The sequence below is a fragment of the Ammospiza caudacuta genome, chromosome 6 (genome assembly GCF_027887145.1).
Source record: "Ammospiza caudacuta isolate bAmmCau1 chromosome 6, bAmmCau1.pri, whole genome shotgun sequence".
NCBI lineage: Eukaryota > Metazoa > Chordata > Aves > Passeriformes > Passerellidae > Ammospiza > Ammospiza caudacuta.
In genome coordinates, this window is record NC_080598.1 from 32,736,547 (window position 1) to 32,749,885 (window position 13,339).

General features: G+C 42.2%; 1 protein-coding gene across 6 annotated transcripts in view; it reads left to right on the forward strand.

The window, feature by feature from the left end:
* Positions 1 to 13,339, forward strand: part of ACTN1 (actinin alpha 1) — an 85,877-nt gene extending 72,538 nt beyond the window's left edge. For 2 of the 6 annotated variants that reach the window (XM_058806827.1, XM_058806828.1), the window contains exons 13-22: positions 997 to 1,105; positions 1,594 to 1,734; positions 3,672 to 3,854; positions 4,584 to 4,718; positions 5,546 to 5,725; positions 6,628 to 6,774; positions 8,309 to 8,389; positions 8,940 to 9,005; positions 10,478 to 10,636; positions 12,477 to 13,339. In XM_058806827.1, coding sequence (XP_058662810.1) covers positions 997 to 1,105; positions 1,594 to 1,734; positions 3,672 to 3,854; positions 4,584 to 4,718; positions 5,546 to 5,725; positions 6,628 to 6,774; positions 8,309 to 8,389; positions 8,940 to 9,005; positions 10,478 to 10,636; positions 12,477 to 12,635 — 1,360 coding nt within the window. In that variant the 3' untranslated portion in view covers positions 12,636 to 13,339. The remainder of the gene's footprint in view (positions 1 to 996; positions 1,106 to 1,593; positions 1,735 to 3,671; positions 3,855 to 4,583; positions 4,719 to 5,545; positions 5,726 to 6,627; positions 6,775 to 8,308; positions 8,390 to 8,939; positions 9,006 to 10,477; positions 10,637 to 12,476) is intronic. The other 4 variants (XM_058806829.1, XM_058806830.1, XM_058806831.1 and 1 more) reach the window with 2 other exon arrangements.

The window sequence follows — 13,339 nt, forward strand, 5'->3', positions numbered from 1 at the left end:
GTAGATCAAGCAACTGATCTGGATTAAAAACCTGGGAATGAAATTATTTTTAGCCCACATCAGTTACCTGGGTAGTTTACTGGAGGACTCCACCAACAGCTGTGCCCACATACCCCAGGAGGGCAATACAATGGCATGAAGAAACAAGGCTGGGGGGGGTAAGAGTGCAACCTGCATTGCTACCTAAAGAATTGCTCATCAGATGGCTCAGGGTCACTCAGTGATTTATCCCCAGTGATTTATTTTGGGGTTTTCTCTCAAGGCTGACACTTCCCAGATTGGCTGGTCTCCCTCTGCAGATTTCTCCCTCTTTGCCCATGTGCAGTGCACGAAGCAATGCAAGGCTACAAGCTTTAGTGTGCCCCTTTGTTCTCCTTTCCCCAGTCATACTTTTACCAGCCTGTGTTCCTTGAGTGTCAGCCTATAGACATGTCAGCAAAGCACTTCTTGTCAGGCATATAGGAGAGAAACTACACAGTTATTTTGGGATTGTCCTAAATAAATTTACTGGGTTATGTAATTTAGCTATTCCTTGCCACCTGTACTATGCAATTCTTAAGGCAATCTTAAGCAGTTTTTTAGTGTTCCTAATAAAATCTTCTGTTTCCATTCTGAGGTATAAGACACAGTTTGTTAGACTGCATAATGTTCTTAAGCAGAATACAGGAGCAGATTGCTCTCATCATAATCTGCTTATTTCCAGTTTGAGCAAAAGTCTGTGCTCCCTCCCCCTTTTGGCAAGTTATTCCCATCAGATAGCCAGCCCCAGTATTTGTTGAGGCCTTGGGTGGTCCTGTTCTATGCTGTTTGGGTCAGCATAACATAGTGTCTCCTAAACTAGATCCTGATATCATCCTGACTTGCTTTATTTGCAGTGACCATGAGCTCTTTGTCTGAATCTGTCTTCAAGACAGATGAAGATTTCTAACAGGTTTCTCTTATTTCTGTGCAGGTCATTATTTGACTTCTTGTAATTTTTTTCTCCACTCTTTACAGTGAGCTGGACTATTACGACTCTCCCAGTGTCAATGCCAGGTGCCAGAAGATCTGTGATCAGTGGGATAATCTGGGTGCCCTAACCCAGAAACGTAGAGAAGCCTTGGAGGTGAGACATGTCACAAGTTGGACCTTCTGGGTAGTGCATTCATGGGGGCCAAGCTGCAGTGGGCACAAGCAATATCAGCTCACTTGTGAACTCCTGGAACATCCTGCACTGTAAACATGGCCTACATTTCAGTAGACTTAGGCTGCTCTTCTTCAGCTCAGATATGGTGCCATTTGTTTTCTCATGCTATTGATTTATTTTTACTTTTTAGCGTGTTTTGTAATTTCATTCTGCCTGAAATTTTGCCTTGTTTTGTTTTATTTCAAAGGACCTTGGATTTATTTAATTTCCCTTAGAGGGAAGAATTCTGTCCAGTGTGTAATCTCTTAACAGCAGAGAGATTTTTACTGACATGCCATCCTGGGAGGGAGCACCAAGGAGTTGTGAAAGGAAGGAGCAGCTTAGACAACCCATGTATCTATGTGATTATTCTTCTCCAACCATCTCTCCTGATTTTCTTTCTTTTATTTCTTTTTGTGCATGCACAGAGGACAGAGAAACTACTGGAAACAATTGACCAGTTGTACCTGGAGTATGCCAAACGAGCTGCCCCTTTCAATAACTGGATGGAAGGGGCCATGGAAGACCTGCAGGACACGTTCATCGTTCACACCATTGAGGAGATCCAGGTACAGAGCAGTCACTTGCACCAGTTAGGTGGGGACTTCGAGAAGTTTGGGGTCTCCTGAGTTGTATGAATTCAGAGTAGTATGAATTTATAGGTTATATTTTGATGCTTCTGCTCTATTGAGTGAGCCTTATCAAGATAAACAAAAATAAGTATGTTTTTCCTTTATTTTCTCCAAAAACTTGGATCTGAATAGATATAAAGCATACATGCATCATCCTAGCTGAACACAAAAACTGACAACAGATTTTTCAGAGTAACTCCAGAGCCATATTAATGGAAACCTGAAAACTGAGAGAACCTTTTAGGGTCTTGTGGAATTTTTCTTAACCCACATGAGCAAAGCTTAGTGCTGCTTACAGGGTCTGCAGGTCAATTCTCACATGGAATGTTGTGTCCAGGTCATTTGGTCCTATATGATAGGACATACCACGAGGACAGCTGAGCTACTAGCTGGTTTTTGGTGCTGAGCACAAGAAAAACCAGAATTGTCCATTTTGGTGCTGAATTACCATTTGAAATCAAAGTTGTCTTGCCTTCTTTAAGACAACAAAGACAGTATCTCAGTTTTTCCCCTTCTGAAAGGATGTTAGGAAAGCAACTTGAGATATACACAGGTAATTTGCAGACCTTAGAGAGCAGGAATTACTCTTCCTGAATTGTAGTGGAGACTTCTGTTTCACCTGCCTGATGGGCTTGTGAAAAGAATCCAAGTCAGGTCTTTGCCAGAATAGCTGACAGAAGTGTGACCATCCGTGAGGCAGCAAATGGGAGACCTACAGGGAACAGGACAGCCAGGACTGCGGGGCAGTAGTGACAGTTACTGTGTGACAGTCACTTGTTTCTTCCATCCTTCCCTCCTGGACAAAGGGTTCGTTAAGTCTTTCTTAAAGCAAAATAATCTAAACAGCACTTAACCATTTCCATCATCTCCTTGTGACTGTTTGCAATGTCTTTCCCAGCCCCCAGACTTGTATTAATCTCTATGGCCACTACAGCAGCTGCAAAGCAATGAGTCATCCTGTAAGGAAGGAATTTTACAGAAAGTAGTTAACAGTGTGTGTTGTGAGAGAGGGCAGTCAATCACATGGTTTACTTCATTCCTTCTTCTGTCCACACTGTTCCCTTGCTTATCCCTGCGTACACCTCTGTTTCCCGTGCATTTCCCTGCCTCTTTCCCTAGACTTGATCTTCTAGGTTTCTGGGATGAAGTACCTTAAAGGCCTGTAGAAGCAGTGGCAGATGAGCCAGGAGCAGCTGGCTTGTCAGCTGGCTACAAACTACCAGCAAGCACGCCCCAAACTTCAGTCCTTGGAGTACAGCCCGGGCACCGCAGTGAGATGGGGAACAGGAAGGGCCTGTTGTGGTCAGGAACAAGGAGCTGTTTTCCAGCAGCGGGAGCATTGATACCTGTGCAAGTTTGCAGTTGGCTGGAAGACCTTCACCTGGTTCTAACTGACTCTGACCAAATTGAATCTGACCCTCAGTACTCACCTGGAGTTACTTTGGGTGTAGAAATAGTGCATACCTAGTGGGAGAAGAGCATATAGCACATTTAAACTAGTGAGACTTTTTTTAATAGTAATTCTAGTAGTCAGATCTTCTTCCCCAAAGAGGCTGACAAGCAGTCACTGAGCAGTGTTGGAGAAATAGTTTCCCCTAAATTATAGTCATTATTATTCCTTTTTTTGGTATGTGATCTCTGTCCCTGGTCAACATGGGACAGAAAGAGAAGGAAAACAATACTTTACGTAATTTATCTACTTAAAACTTCCCATTTAATGATACTGAGAGAACCTGAAAAGTGTATTAGAGTAGCCTGCATTGTGTCCTGGGAATATGTTAGCTTTTGCAGTCACTTCAGGAGTACATTTGCTGAAGAGGCTAATCCATAAGTAATGTTCTTACCCTCCCTTTGCTGCTGCCTTCCTTCTGCAGGGATTGACCACAGCTCATGAGCAGTTCAAAGCCACGTTGCCAGATGCGGACAAGGAGCGACAAGCCATCCTGGGAATCCACAATGAAGTCTCAAAGATTGTCCAGACATACCATGTCAACATGGCAGGAACGAATCCGTACACTACAATCACCCCACATGAGATCAATGGCAAATGGGAACATGTGAGTTCTTTCCAGCCTTGCAGGGTAGTGGGGGACAGTGTCACTGCTCAACCACTGTGGGTTCAGGAAATGGATTATTTACTCTGCAGTTCCCCTCTTGTGCTTACTGCTAAATTCAGTGGGGTTTTGTCATTTAGTTTTGGCTCTGTTGCTGTATACTTGGAAAGTGGAAAAGATACTTGGTCCAATTGCCTAAGGCACAGACCTCCTTTTACATGCTAATTTTAAATGAAAGTTGCTAGATTTGAAAGCTTTGAGGGTTTTAGTCTTCAGTTGACCTACAGGTAAGTATAGCATGTGAATCAGTATCCTGTCACCATTCAGCCCCTCGGATGTTCTGTATCTGCAGCCAAGTAGCCTTTCCCTGCTGTAATCCTAAAAGAGCAGCTACTGTCCCTTCCCATTGTGCTTATGGTTCTTGCTAACAAACAAAATCACCCATGTGAGATCTGAACAGAATCCTGCAACTCAGTTCTCATTAGCCACCAAAATCCCAAATAATGAATGGAAGCTGCTTCTGGTCTTCCATGGCCTGACACGAGTTTGTGTGTATCCTACAGCAGATAGGATTCACATTCTGAGAGCTTGCCCACCGTGACTTAAACCATGTGACTGCTTGTATTCAGTGCAAACACCCACTCCTCCCTCCCTTGTGGCGACTTCTGCATTTCCTGTACATGTGTCTTTGTGTGTCCAAACTGCACACTGAGTTGTCACTCCTTGTTGTAGGTGCGGCAGCTGGTTCCCAGAAGGGATCAAGCCCTGATGGAAGAACACGCCCGCCAGCAGCAAAATGAACGGCTTCGTAAGCAGTTTGGTGCACAGGCCAATGTCATTGGACCCTGGATCCAGACCAAGATGGAGGTAGGGCTTTGCAAAGTTTGAAACACTGTTTTCCTCTGTGGTCTTCACTGATACTATTATTCATTATCTCTGCTGACCACCATCACAGCCATTCTTTCTTCAAGGTACAGAAAGAGAAACATCATAGAAAATACCAAGAATCCCAAGATTGATATTGGTTACTGAGGCGCTTGTACTTTTCTTCCTCTACCTGTAGTATCAGGAAAAACTACTTACTTACAATGGGGAACACTGGTATTTTAAGATTTGTGTTTATATGCAACAAACTCAAAATCCTAAATCAGAGACAGTTCGTGTAATTGCTTACACACCAATGGTCTTGATACATGTGACTAAATAAATACAACTAATATGCCAAACATTTGCATAGGAGACATTTTTAAGGGAGATCTCTCTTTAGGTAAGATGTGAATTAAAGTCATTGGAGTTCATAAAATGTAAAAATACAAAGCTATTACTGATGGCAGGAGTTGGAAAGAAGAGAGCAGTTACAGCAATATCTCTATGAAGAACTAACTTAATGGCAGACCATACATCAGAAAAAGATTTGGCTTGGTAGATTACTAGTTTATGGTCTGCAGCTTCCCTTTCTTTTGTATCCTTGTATTAGACACATCTCACGTGATTCACCTCACTTGACAAATGTTCATCACTGTGCTAAATTTTTTGCTGACACTGTTCTCAGCTCCTGTGAAGTAACTGCTCCCTGAGATTATTTTTTTTGAATCATCGTGCTGTGTGAGAGTGAAATTGCTGCAATAAATGTCAAGCATGTTGGGGCTTGTCCTTTCAGCGGAGTCTTAACTCCTTTGGCTTTGCTAATGCAGGAGATTGGCCGCATTTCAATAGAGATGCACGGGACCCTGGAGGACCAGCTCAACCACTTGCGGCAGTATGAGAAAAGCATTGTGAATTACAAACCAAAGATTGACCAGCTGGAAGGAGACCACCAGCTGATCCAGGAGGCGCTTATCTTTGACAACAAGCACACCAACTACACCATGGAGGTAAATTCTGGCAGCAACTAGACAGCCTCATCTGCTGTGGCCAGTTAGGGTTAGCCACATGTAGCTCTGGCAATGTGCTGGGGTTCTCAGGAAAACAGAGAGCTTGATAATATGGCCAAGCGTGCAATGACATGTCACTGAATTTCATTTTTGCCCTACTGTACTTCATGCCAACCCATTTCAATTACTTCCAAATATAGACAACAGAAACAATCTGAATCCCACAGTGTTCCTTGAAAAATTGACAAGTCTCATTTCTCCTGCCACCTGATTGTGTTAGCTGGGATTAGAAAGGGAAGTGCTGATGATTTTGAGCTGCCACTACCTGGCAGAAGAAACAAGTTCAACAGAAGTTTTTTTTAAAGTCAGAGACTGGCTTCCTGTTGATAATGTGAGGCTTCTTGGGAGCAATCCGAGTTCAACATTAGTCCAGCTGAACACAGGCTTTGAAACTTGTTTTTCTGTTTCTGACTATTTCCATTAATCAAGAGCAGAAGCAGGGGAGCACTAGTGTCTTCCAAGCACTGTGTTTTACTCAGTTCCTTGGTAAGGAGAGTCTTCTGCTTAAGTCCTAGAAGCACTGGGCTTGCCTCTCATTTGTGTTAAAGGCTTCCAATATGCTGCTTTGATGAGGCAAAAGAATTTTGCAATAGGACCAAGTTTTTCTTAAGAAAGACAAAGAAAGATCAGAAATTGGCCTCTTCAGTATGAGTTTTTTCAGTTAAAATTCAGATTTTAAACACCTGCAGATTTGAAGGAATCTTTTCTGAGGAATGGACACCAGGGACTGCCTTGCACACTAGGATCATTTAATTTGCAATAAGTAGCACATCTGAACCACTGGCCTCAGAAGCAGAAGAGCGACTTCTTAATTTCGATACTGTCCTGACCTCTTTTACTAGCATATCCGTGTGGGCTGGGAGCAGTTACTAACAACAATTGCTAGAACCATCAACGAAGTGGAAAACCAGATCCTGACCCGTGATGCCAAAGGAATCAGCCAGGAACAGATGAATGAGTTCCGGGCTTCTTTCAACCACTTTGACAGGGTAAGTCAGTGCTGACTGCAGCTACAAGCTCCCATGTGGACTGCATAGTGCAATAAAAAACAAGCAGTCATTGATAAAATGGGGTCACAGAAGATGTTTCATTCTTAAAAATGCCACTCCTGTGAATCACTCATTTCTGTGAAGACTGCCAAGTGATTGTTAGCCTGGGAGAGGTATGTCTTCATAGGAAACTGCAAAATTTCCTGATAAAGCAAGACTATGGAGAGGTTTGAAGGCTTTTTTAGGCAATTAGACTTTTATCCATTCCTCTCCAGAGAGCAAATTATTATTTGGTTTATAAAATTCTTGGGACCATCTGTTCTCCATCTTCTATACCATCTCTGCTATATCTGAGGACAGCCTGACCTCAGAGATTGGCAATGCTTTTAAATTGCTGAACACTGGCTATTTCAGCCCTTCTCTAGCTGTCTAAGAAAAATAAACCGTGGGCTCTTTTCTTAGGAGAGGGACCCATGAAGCCCTGAAGATTTTATTTTTTGACCTTCATATCATTTGCCCCTTCCTTCACAACAGTTTGAATGTTAATGCAGACAGAATAGGGGTTTCCCACTTTCAACTATTTGATTATGAAGGCTTAACATTGACTTTAAAAACTGTTTTTTCTTGAAGAAAGTCACTTGAAATTGGCCCCATCATCCTGTCGTAACTCCATTATCTGTCCAGAGGTGGTGGCAGCAGGCAGGGGCTCTTCAGTGCTTTGGGTCTGTTCTGAGCTAAAATTCTGCAGGATGGATGGGGATTCTTAATTCCTGTAGTAGCTTGTATATTATTTGAGAGGTACATCCAAATACTGGGGGAGCGGGCAGTGAGCAAAGGGAGGAGCAGCTGCCAGGCTGTGTTGTGTGCACTGTACATCCGTGCTGCTGGCAGAGCTGAGCACTTGAAATAGCTTTGCCAGGCAAAGCTCCACCCCCTGTGCCGGTCTCATAAATACAGCCATGACGCTGCTCCCCTGAGCTTCAGCTGGTTTTCTTTGTCTGTTCCTGGGATACAGCTAAGCTTCCTTGGGTGTGTTGCCAAACATACCTGCCCTCACCTACTCCTTTAGTGGAACTGTTGACTATAAGATTAAGGCAATGCTTCCCACTGCCTCTGCCTGCTTACCTGCACTCTGGGTTACTAGTGAAACACAGGGCTTCTGACACTGGATAACAAGCAGTGATGCAAGTAATTGACTTGGGAGATTGAGATCTTGAGGCTTCTGAGCATCAGCTGTTTTTTTCATTCAAATGCTCTAAACATGAGCTCTCTGAGAAGGAACTGTTCCAAGAGCATTTTTAGCACATCCTGAAATGTCATTGTGATATCTAATGTTGTGCACTTTTTATTTTTCTTCCCTTGTCTTTCTATCTGCATGTCATTCTTCCTGTTCCTCTCTCCTCACCCACTGCATGGTGCACCTGTTTGTTGTCCTTTCACCTGCCTTTGATGTCCTGTGTGTCCCCTCCTCCCGCCGCACACCGTCACCGCACTGGCACTGCATGTCCTGCTGCCTGGCACACCGCATAACCAGGACCACTCCGGCACACTTGGCCCTGAGGAGTTCAAAGCCTGTCTCATCAGCTTGGGTTACGATATTGGAAACGATGCACAGGTACTGAAAGCTAGTGGTGAACACAGCCAGATATTAAACTGTGGAAAATAACAGTTTTTTTCCTTTCTTTTCTTGTTTGTCTTAATCCATCTGTTGTTGTTGTTGTTCTTGTGTTTGACTATATATACATCACTTTTCTATACGACTTCCTCTCTAAATGCACTTTGGTATCTATTTCTTTTTAATTCCTTAATTTTTTGTCTTGGGAGAATTTCTTTTATGTCTTCAAACTGTTCTGTTTACTTCTGTGTCACTTAAAACTCCTTTCATTGTCCATTCCTCAATCTGTCTTGCTTAATATCTTCTTGTCCTTTTTTCATCACCAATATGTTTCTTGTGTATAAACTATTCCATGTCCAAAACCACCTTTGCTTCTTCATGGTTTCACAAACTACCTTTCCTCTGTTAATTTCATTGTCCTGTAAATCCTCCTTCTATCTTCTCCCCCCTGAAACTCATTCTTTATAACATCTCCTCTGGGTTCATTTCTCCCTGGACTGGTCTCCCTTTTCTCTTTTGGCTTTTTCCATCTTTGCGTCATTCTCTGTAGAAGAAGACTGGTATGATGGATTGTGAAGATTTCCGAGCCTGCCTTATCTCCATGGGTTACAATATGGTAATGTAGAGCCCTCTGTCACTCCTATTCAAAGTGATTCTGTAGGCACCTTCAGAAATACAGGGAGAATGTGTAGTGAATCAAGGTAAATATAGCTTTATTTTCCAGAATTATCAGCATTGTTAAATCTAGTTTTAGTTGTACATGTAAAACTCTTGTCTCACAGCTCTAGCCAAAGGTACAAAAATAGAAATAATTGTCTAATTCCTGTATGTTTCAAATAAAAATTATATTTATCAAACTGTGTAGCTACTAGTGGAAGAAACAGTAAGCTTCCTCATATTGGTGCCTGCTCTCTGCATAGCACACACAACCTCCCCAGCCCTGAATATCAGTTGAAATCATTCAGAAGTGTATGTGACCTCACTTCTGAATGCACTCAAAATGCTGCTCCTCTCATTCCTGCCATTTGTTTCACATTTCCTTCCCTGGACATGTAAGTTCAAGTTCCAGTCATTCTCCCTGTAGCTTTTTCCTCACCAGAATACCTGAATATTCAGAGCGGTAACTTGTGGCACTTTGAGAGGCATGACAGCTAATAGGAAGAACTTCACCAAAGACTGATGCTCATCAAAGGGCAGGGGAAGAGCACAGTGCAGGCATATTCACCTGCACTCTTGGTGTCTTTACTCCTGATATCAGGCAAAGCAGTGTTTAATCATCTTACTCATCAGCCCGGTATAAATGCAGACTCTTGGGTGTAGTGTGCCAAGACGGTAACATTTGATTAGGTATCTTAATTGCTCTTGAAGGTATAATGTTCTGAATGTGTTAGGAGAGCCTGTTCCCAGGAGAAGACTCTGCTCTACTCTTCCCTCCTCTTTACCTGGGGAGGAAGGAATCCCAGAGATGAGAACAGATGACCTTTGATTTAAATGCAGAAGGAAATAAAGAAAACTACACTATAATGTTTTGGTTTTTGTAGCAAAACTTCTGTGTAGGATCTTCCCTGTAGAGATTGTTTCCCTGGGCCACTCCAGATATGCAAGTCCTTCTTTGCAAAGCCTGCTATTAAAGATGAGTACAATACTATGAAATACCCCAGAGATATCTCTTCTGTTCTGTCAGTGGAAAAAAACTGTAGAAGTTCTCTTTTAAGTAAATGAAAGTAAAAGGATTCGAGGAGTGTATATCTTCAAATACTGCTACAGACATCTAGCACATGTATAGAGAAATTTGGGTATTCCTTTAAAGTCAGCTGGTATTGTTCCCCAATAGGAGCATTGTCCTAGATCTGGGTGTTATCCTCAGGCATAGCTGGCAATGTTTTATTCCAGAGGACAAATGAGTGGGAAGCATTTGTACACAACAGCAAGCTAAAAAAGAACATCCTGATTTAAAAAAAAACCCAGAGGTGTTTTCTATTTGGCTTTGTTTTCTAGCCTGTGAGATGAGCTGCTGAACAGTTTCTCCTCACTTTGGTAGCAGTGCTGCCTGAGTCCCCAGGCTGACATGACTCTCTTGCTCTGCAGGGAGAGGCAGAGTTTGCCCGCATCATGAGCATCGTCGACCCGAACCGTATGGGTGTCGTGACCTTCCAGGCCTTCATCGACTTCATGTCCCGCGAGACAGCAGATACAGATACTGCTGACCAGGTTATGGCTTCCTTCAAGATCCTGGCTGGAGACAAGGTCAGGCTCCACACCTCAGTTTCCTCTATCTGCTTAGCTTCTGCTTTCTTTTTGCTCTTGTCTCTGAGAGAAAGTGTCAAGGGAAGCACTCTGCCATGGGAGGGTGTTTTCACAGGAGCATTCTGTAGTGCTGGAGGAGTGCAAGGTTAAACTGTGGGTTAATGAGCAGTCTCTTAAAGCACTCAAAAGCCTTGCTCAGCTGTCAGAACTTTGCAGCCCACTCTTGCTTCAAATTTTAATTAAGAGCTTGGTTGCAATTTGTTATTTTAAAATTAACAAGTTCAGCAGATGGTTTTGATTAGTCTTGAAAACAGTTCATTACTGACAGCTGTAAACTTGAGGTAATCTTTCTCAGATCTACATGTCACTATCAGTTGTTGCACAATCAATACATTTTCATTGAGGATATTCAATCAATAGACTTTCATTAAGGATATGCTGTATCTGCAGGGGGGACATCTTTTAACCATAGAAATTGGTTGAATGTAGGAAAACTTAGGGTGATATGAAAAGTATTAATTTTTGGAATTTACATCATCGGGGAAGCAGCTGATAAAATATGTAATCTTATTTTTCTTATATAACAATGCCCACTAATCTTTTATGTAACTGAACAAATAATATGTATGTGTAATATTAATGTATCTCTTTATTTGCTAATGATTCTAGTTATCTCACATGAAATATTGGATACCATTTCTCAGATTGTAATGAGTTATCCTTCAATTCAGTACTGGTTTCCATTCTTCTTTAAGAATCTTTTTTTAATCATAATCTAGAAACCCATGATACCTGTCCTTTAGACATATACCTGACAAAAGCCAGTTCTATTGTCTTTTGAGGTCAGAAAATTCCATGTTACTCAGATAAGCTAACCACTGAATAAATAGGTACTTTGAGATGCAGTATTACTTATTAACTTGTTTACTCTGTGCAGTATGTTACATACACTTGTCAGTGTTTAACATGCTCTGGTGGCTGTAACATGAATTAATATTTCATTATGAAGAAAAGTCCCTCATACCCCAGTCATTAAAGTGAAAGGGAAAAAGAAATTATAAGAAGTCACAGGAGAGAGAGGGATGGTGTGAAACCTGAGCTATTGCTGAGACAGACTGCAAATGGCTGTGAGTGAGTTAGCTAAAGACAACAAACATAGTGATTATGATTAGCAAACAGGCAGCTACTGTTACCTGCCTGGAGGGAGGCTGGGCTAGCTCAGCTCAGCACAGTGAGTCTCCAGAAGCTGAATTTACATAAGTTTTGCCTGCTCATTAAAAATGTCCACAGTAAAAAGACTGTTGCTGGAACTGTGGAATCAATACAAAGTGTTTGCTTGTCTGCTGCTTGTTTTGGTGTACTAGCAAGAACTAGTGGGGATTGGCCCCTTCCCTTTCTCTGAAGGGAGGGAATGGCAACTCCCAAGGAGCACAAGCAGCTGCTACCTCCTGCTGGTGAGCAACAGCATCCAAATTAAATTTCTGCTTTCTCCCATCTAATTTCAGCAGGACCTCCTTTGTCAACAGGAAGGCACATTCTTAACACTAATAACTTGCCTGACTTATCTCCAGGTCTTTCTTTAGCTGCACCAGCATCTCTCCTGCAAAACCAATCTTCATTGTAAAAACCATTTGCTTGTCCAAACAGTAGAGAAGGGGAGTGCATGTCCTCCCAGGGTGTAAGAGCAGAGAGCTCCCTGTGTGGGTGTACAGGTCTGGTTGTTGGGATGCTGTCCCTGAGTGTTGCCTGCTGCCCTGGTGTGACAGAGGGGTGGTCGTCCCTCAAGGGAAAGTCAGTTTCCAGGAAGTGACGAGTGCCTTATCCTTTATCCTCATTGCAGAACTACATCACTGTGGATGAACTGCGGCGGGAGCTGCCTCCTGACCAGGCTGAATATTGCATTGCTAGGATGGCACCCTACAATGGCCGTGATGCTGTACCTGGTGCCCTGGACTACATGTCCTTCTCCACAGCGCTCTACGGCGAAAGTGACCTTTAACTTTTTTCTGTCGCACCACACGCTCCCTCCCCTCTCCCCCGTCCAACATGCCCTATTTTCTCTTTGCAAAGCAACCTCTGCTCCGCTCTTTTTTGTGTTTTCCTGTTTTGCTTCAGATAACAGATCACATTTTTAAGTGGGGGGAGGACATTGACATGGGACCGCCTACCTTGCCCTTGAAATAACAGTTTACAAAATTATTTTGTGCAAAAAAGTTACGTTTTAAAAAGAACAGACATATTTTATTATAGAAAAAGGTATTTTTTCTCCACCAGATTGAAACTTAAAAAGAAAATGTTAAAATATTGCACCAAATATTTTTTGTTGTGACATAGGAAGTCAAGCACAATGTTACATTCCATCCTTTCCAAAAAGAACCAAACTATGGCAAAACTCCACTTGTTCTGTTAACTATTACATTTGCGTATGTCTCTCTCATCACTTTTATCTTGGGAGGGGGGAAGGCACACAAGTGCATGTGTTTGCTGGTTCACTCATTTCATGAAAATATTTTATGATAAACTTTTGAAATTGCTGTGTTTTCTAGGGAAAAAATAATGTACACAGCTCATGTTTTCATATTTAATTAAAAAATACAATACGCCTCATATGTTTATCAGTGCACAACTTTTTTTGTTGCTGAGAGTTGTCTGGTTTCAGAACATGAAGCTTGAGAGTTGATAACTTTGATATTGCTTGTCACA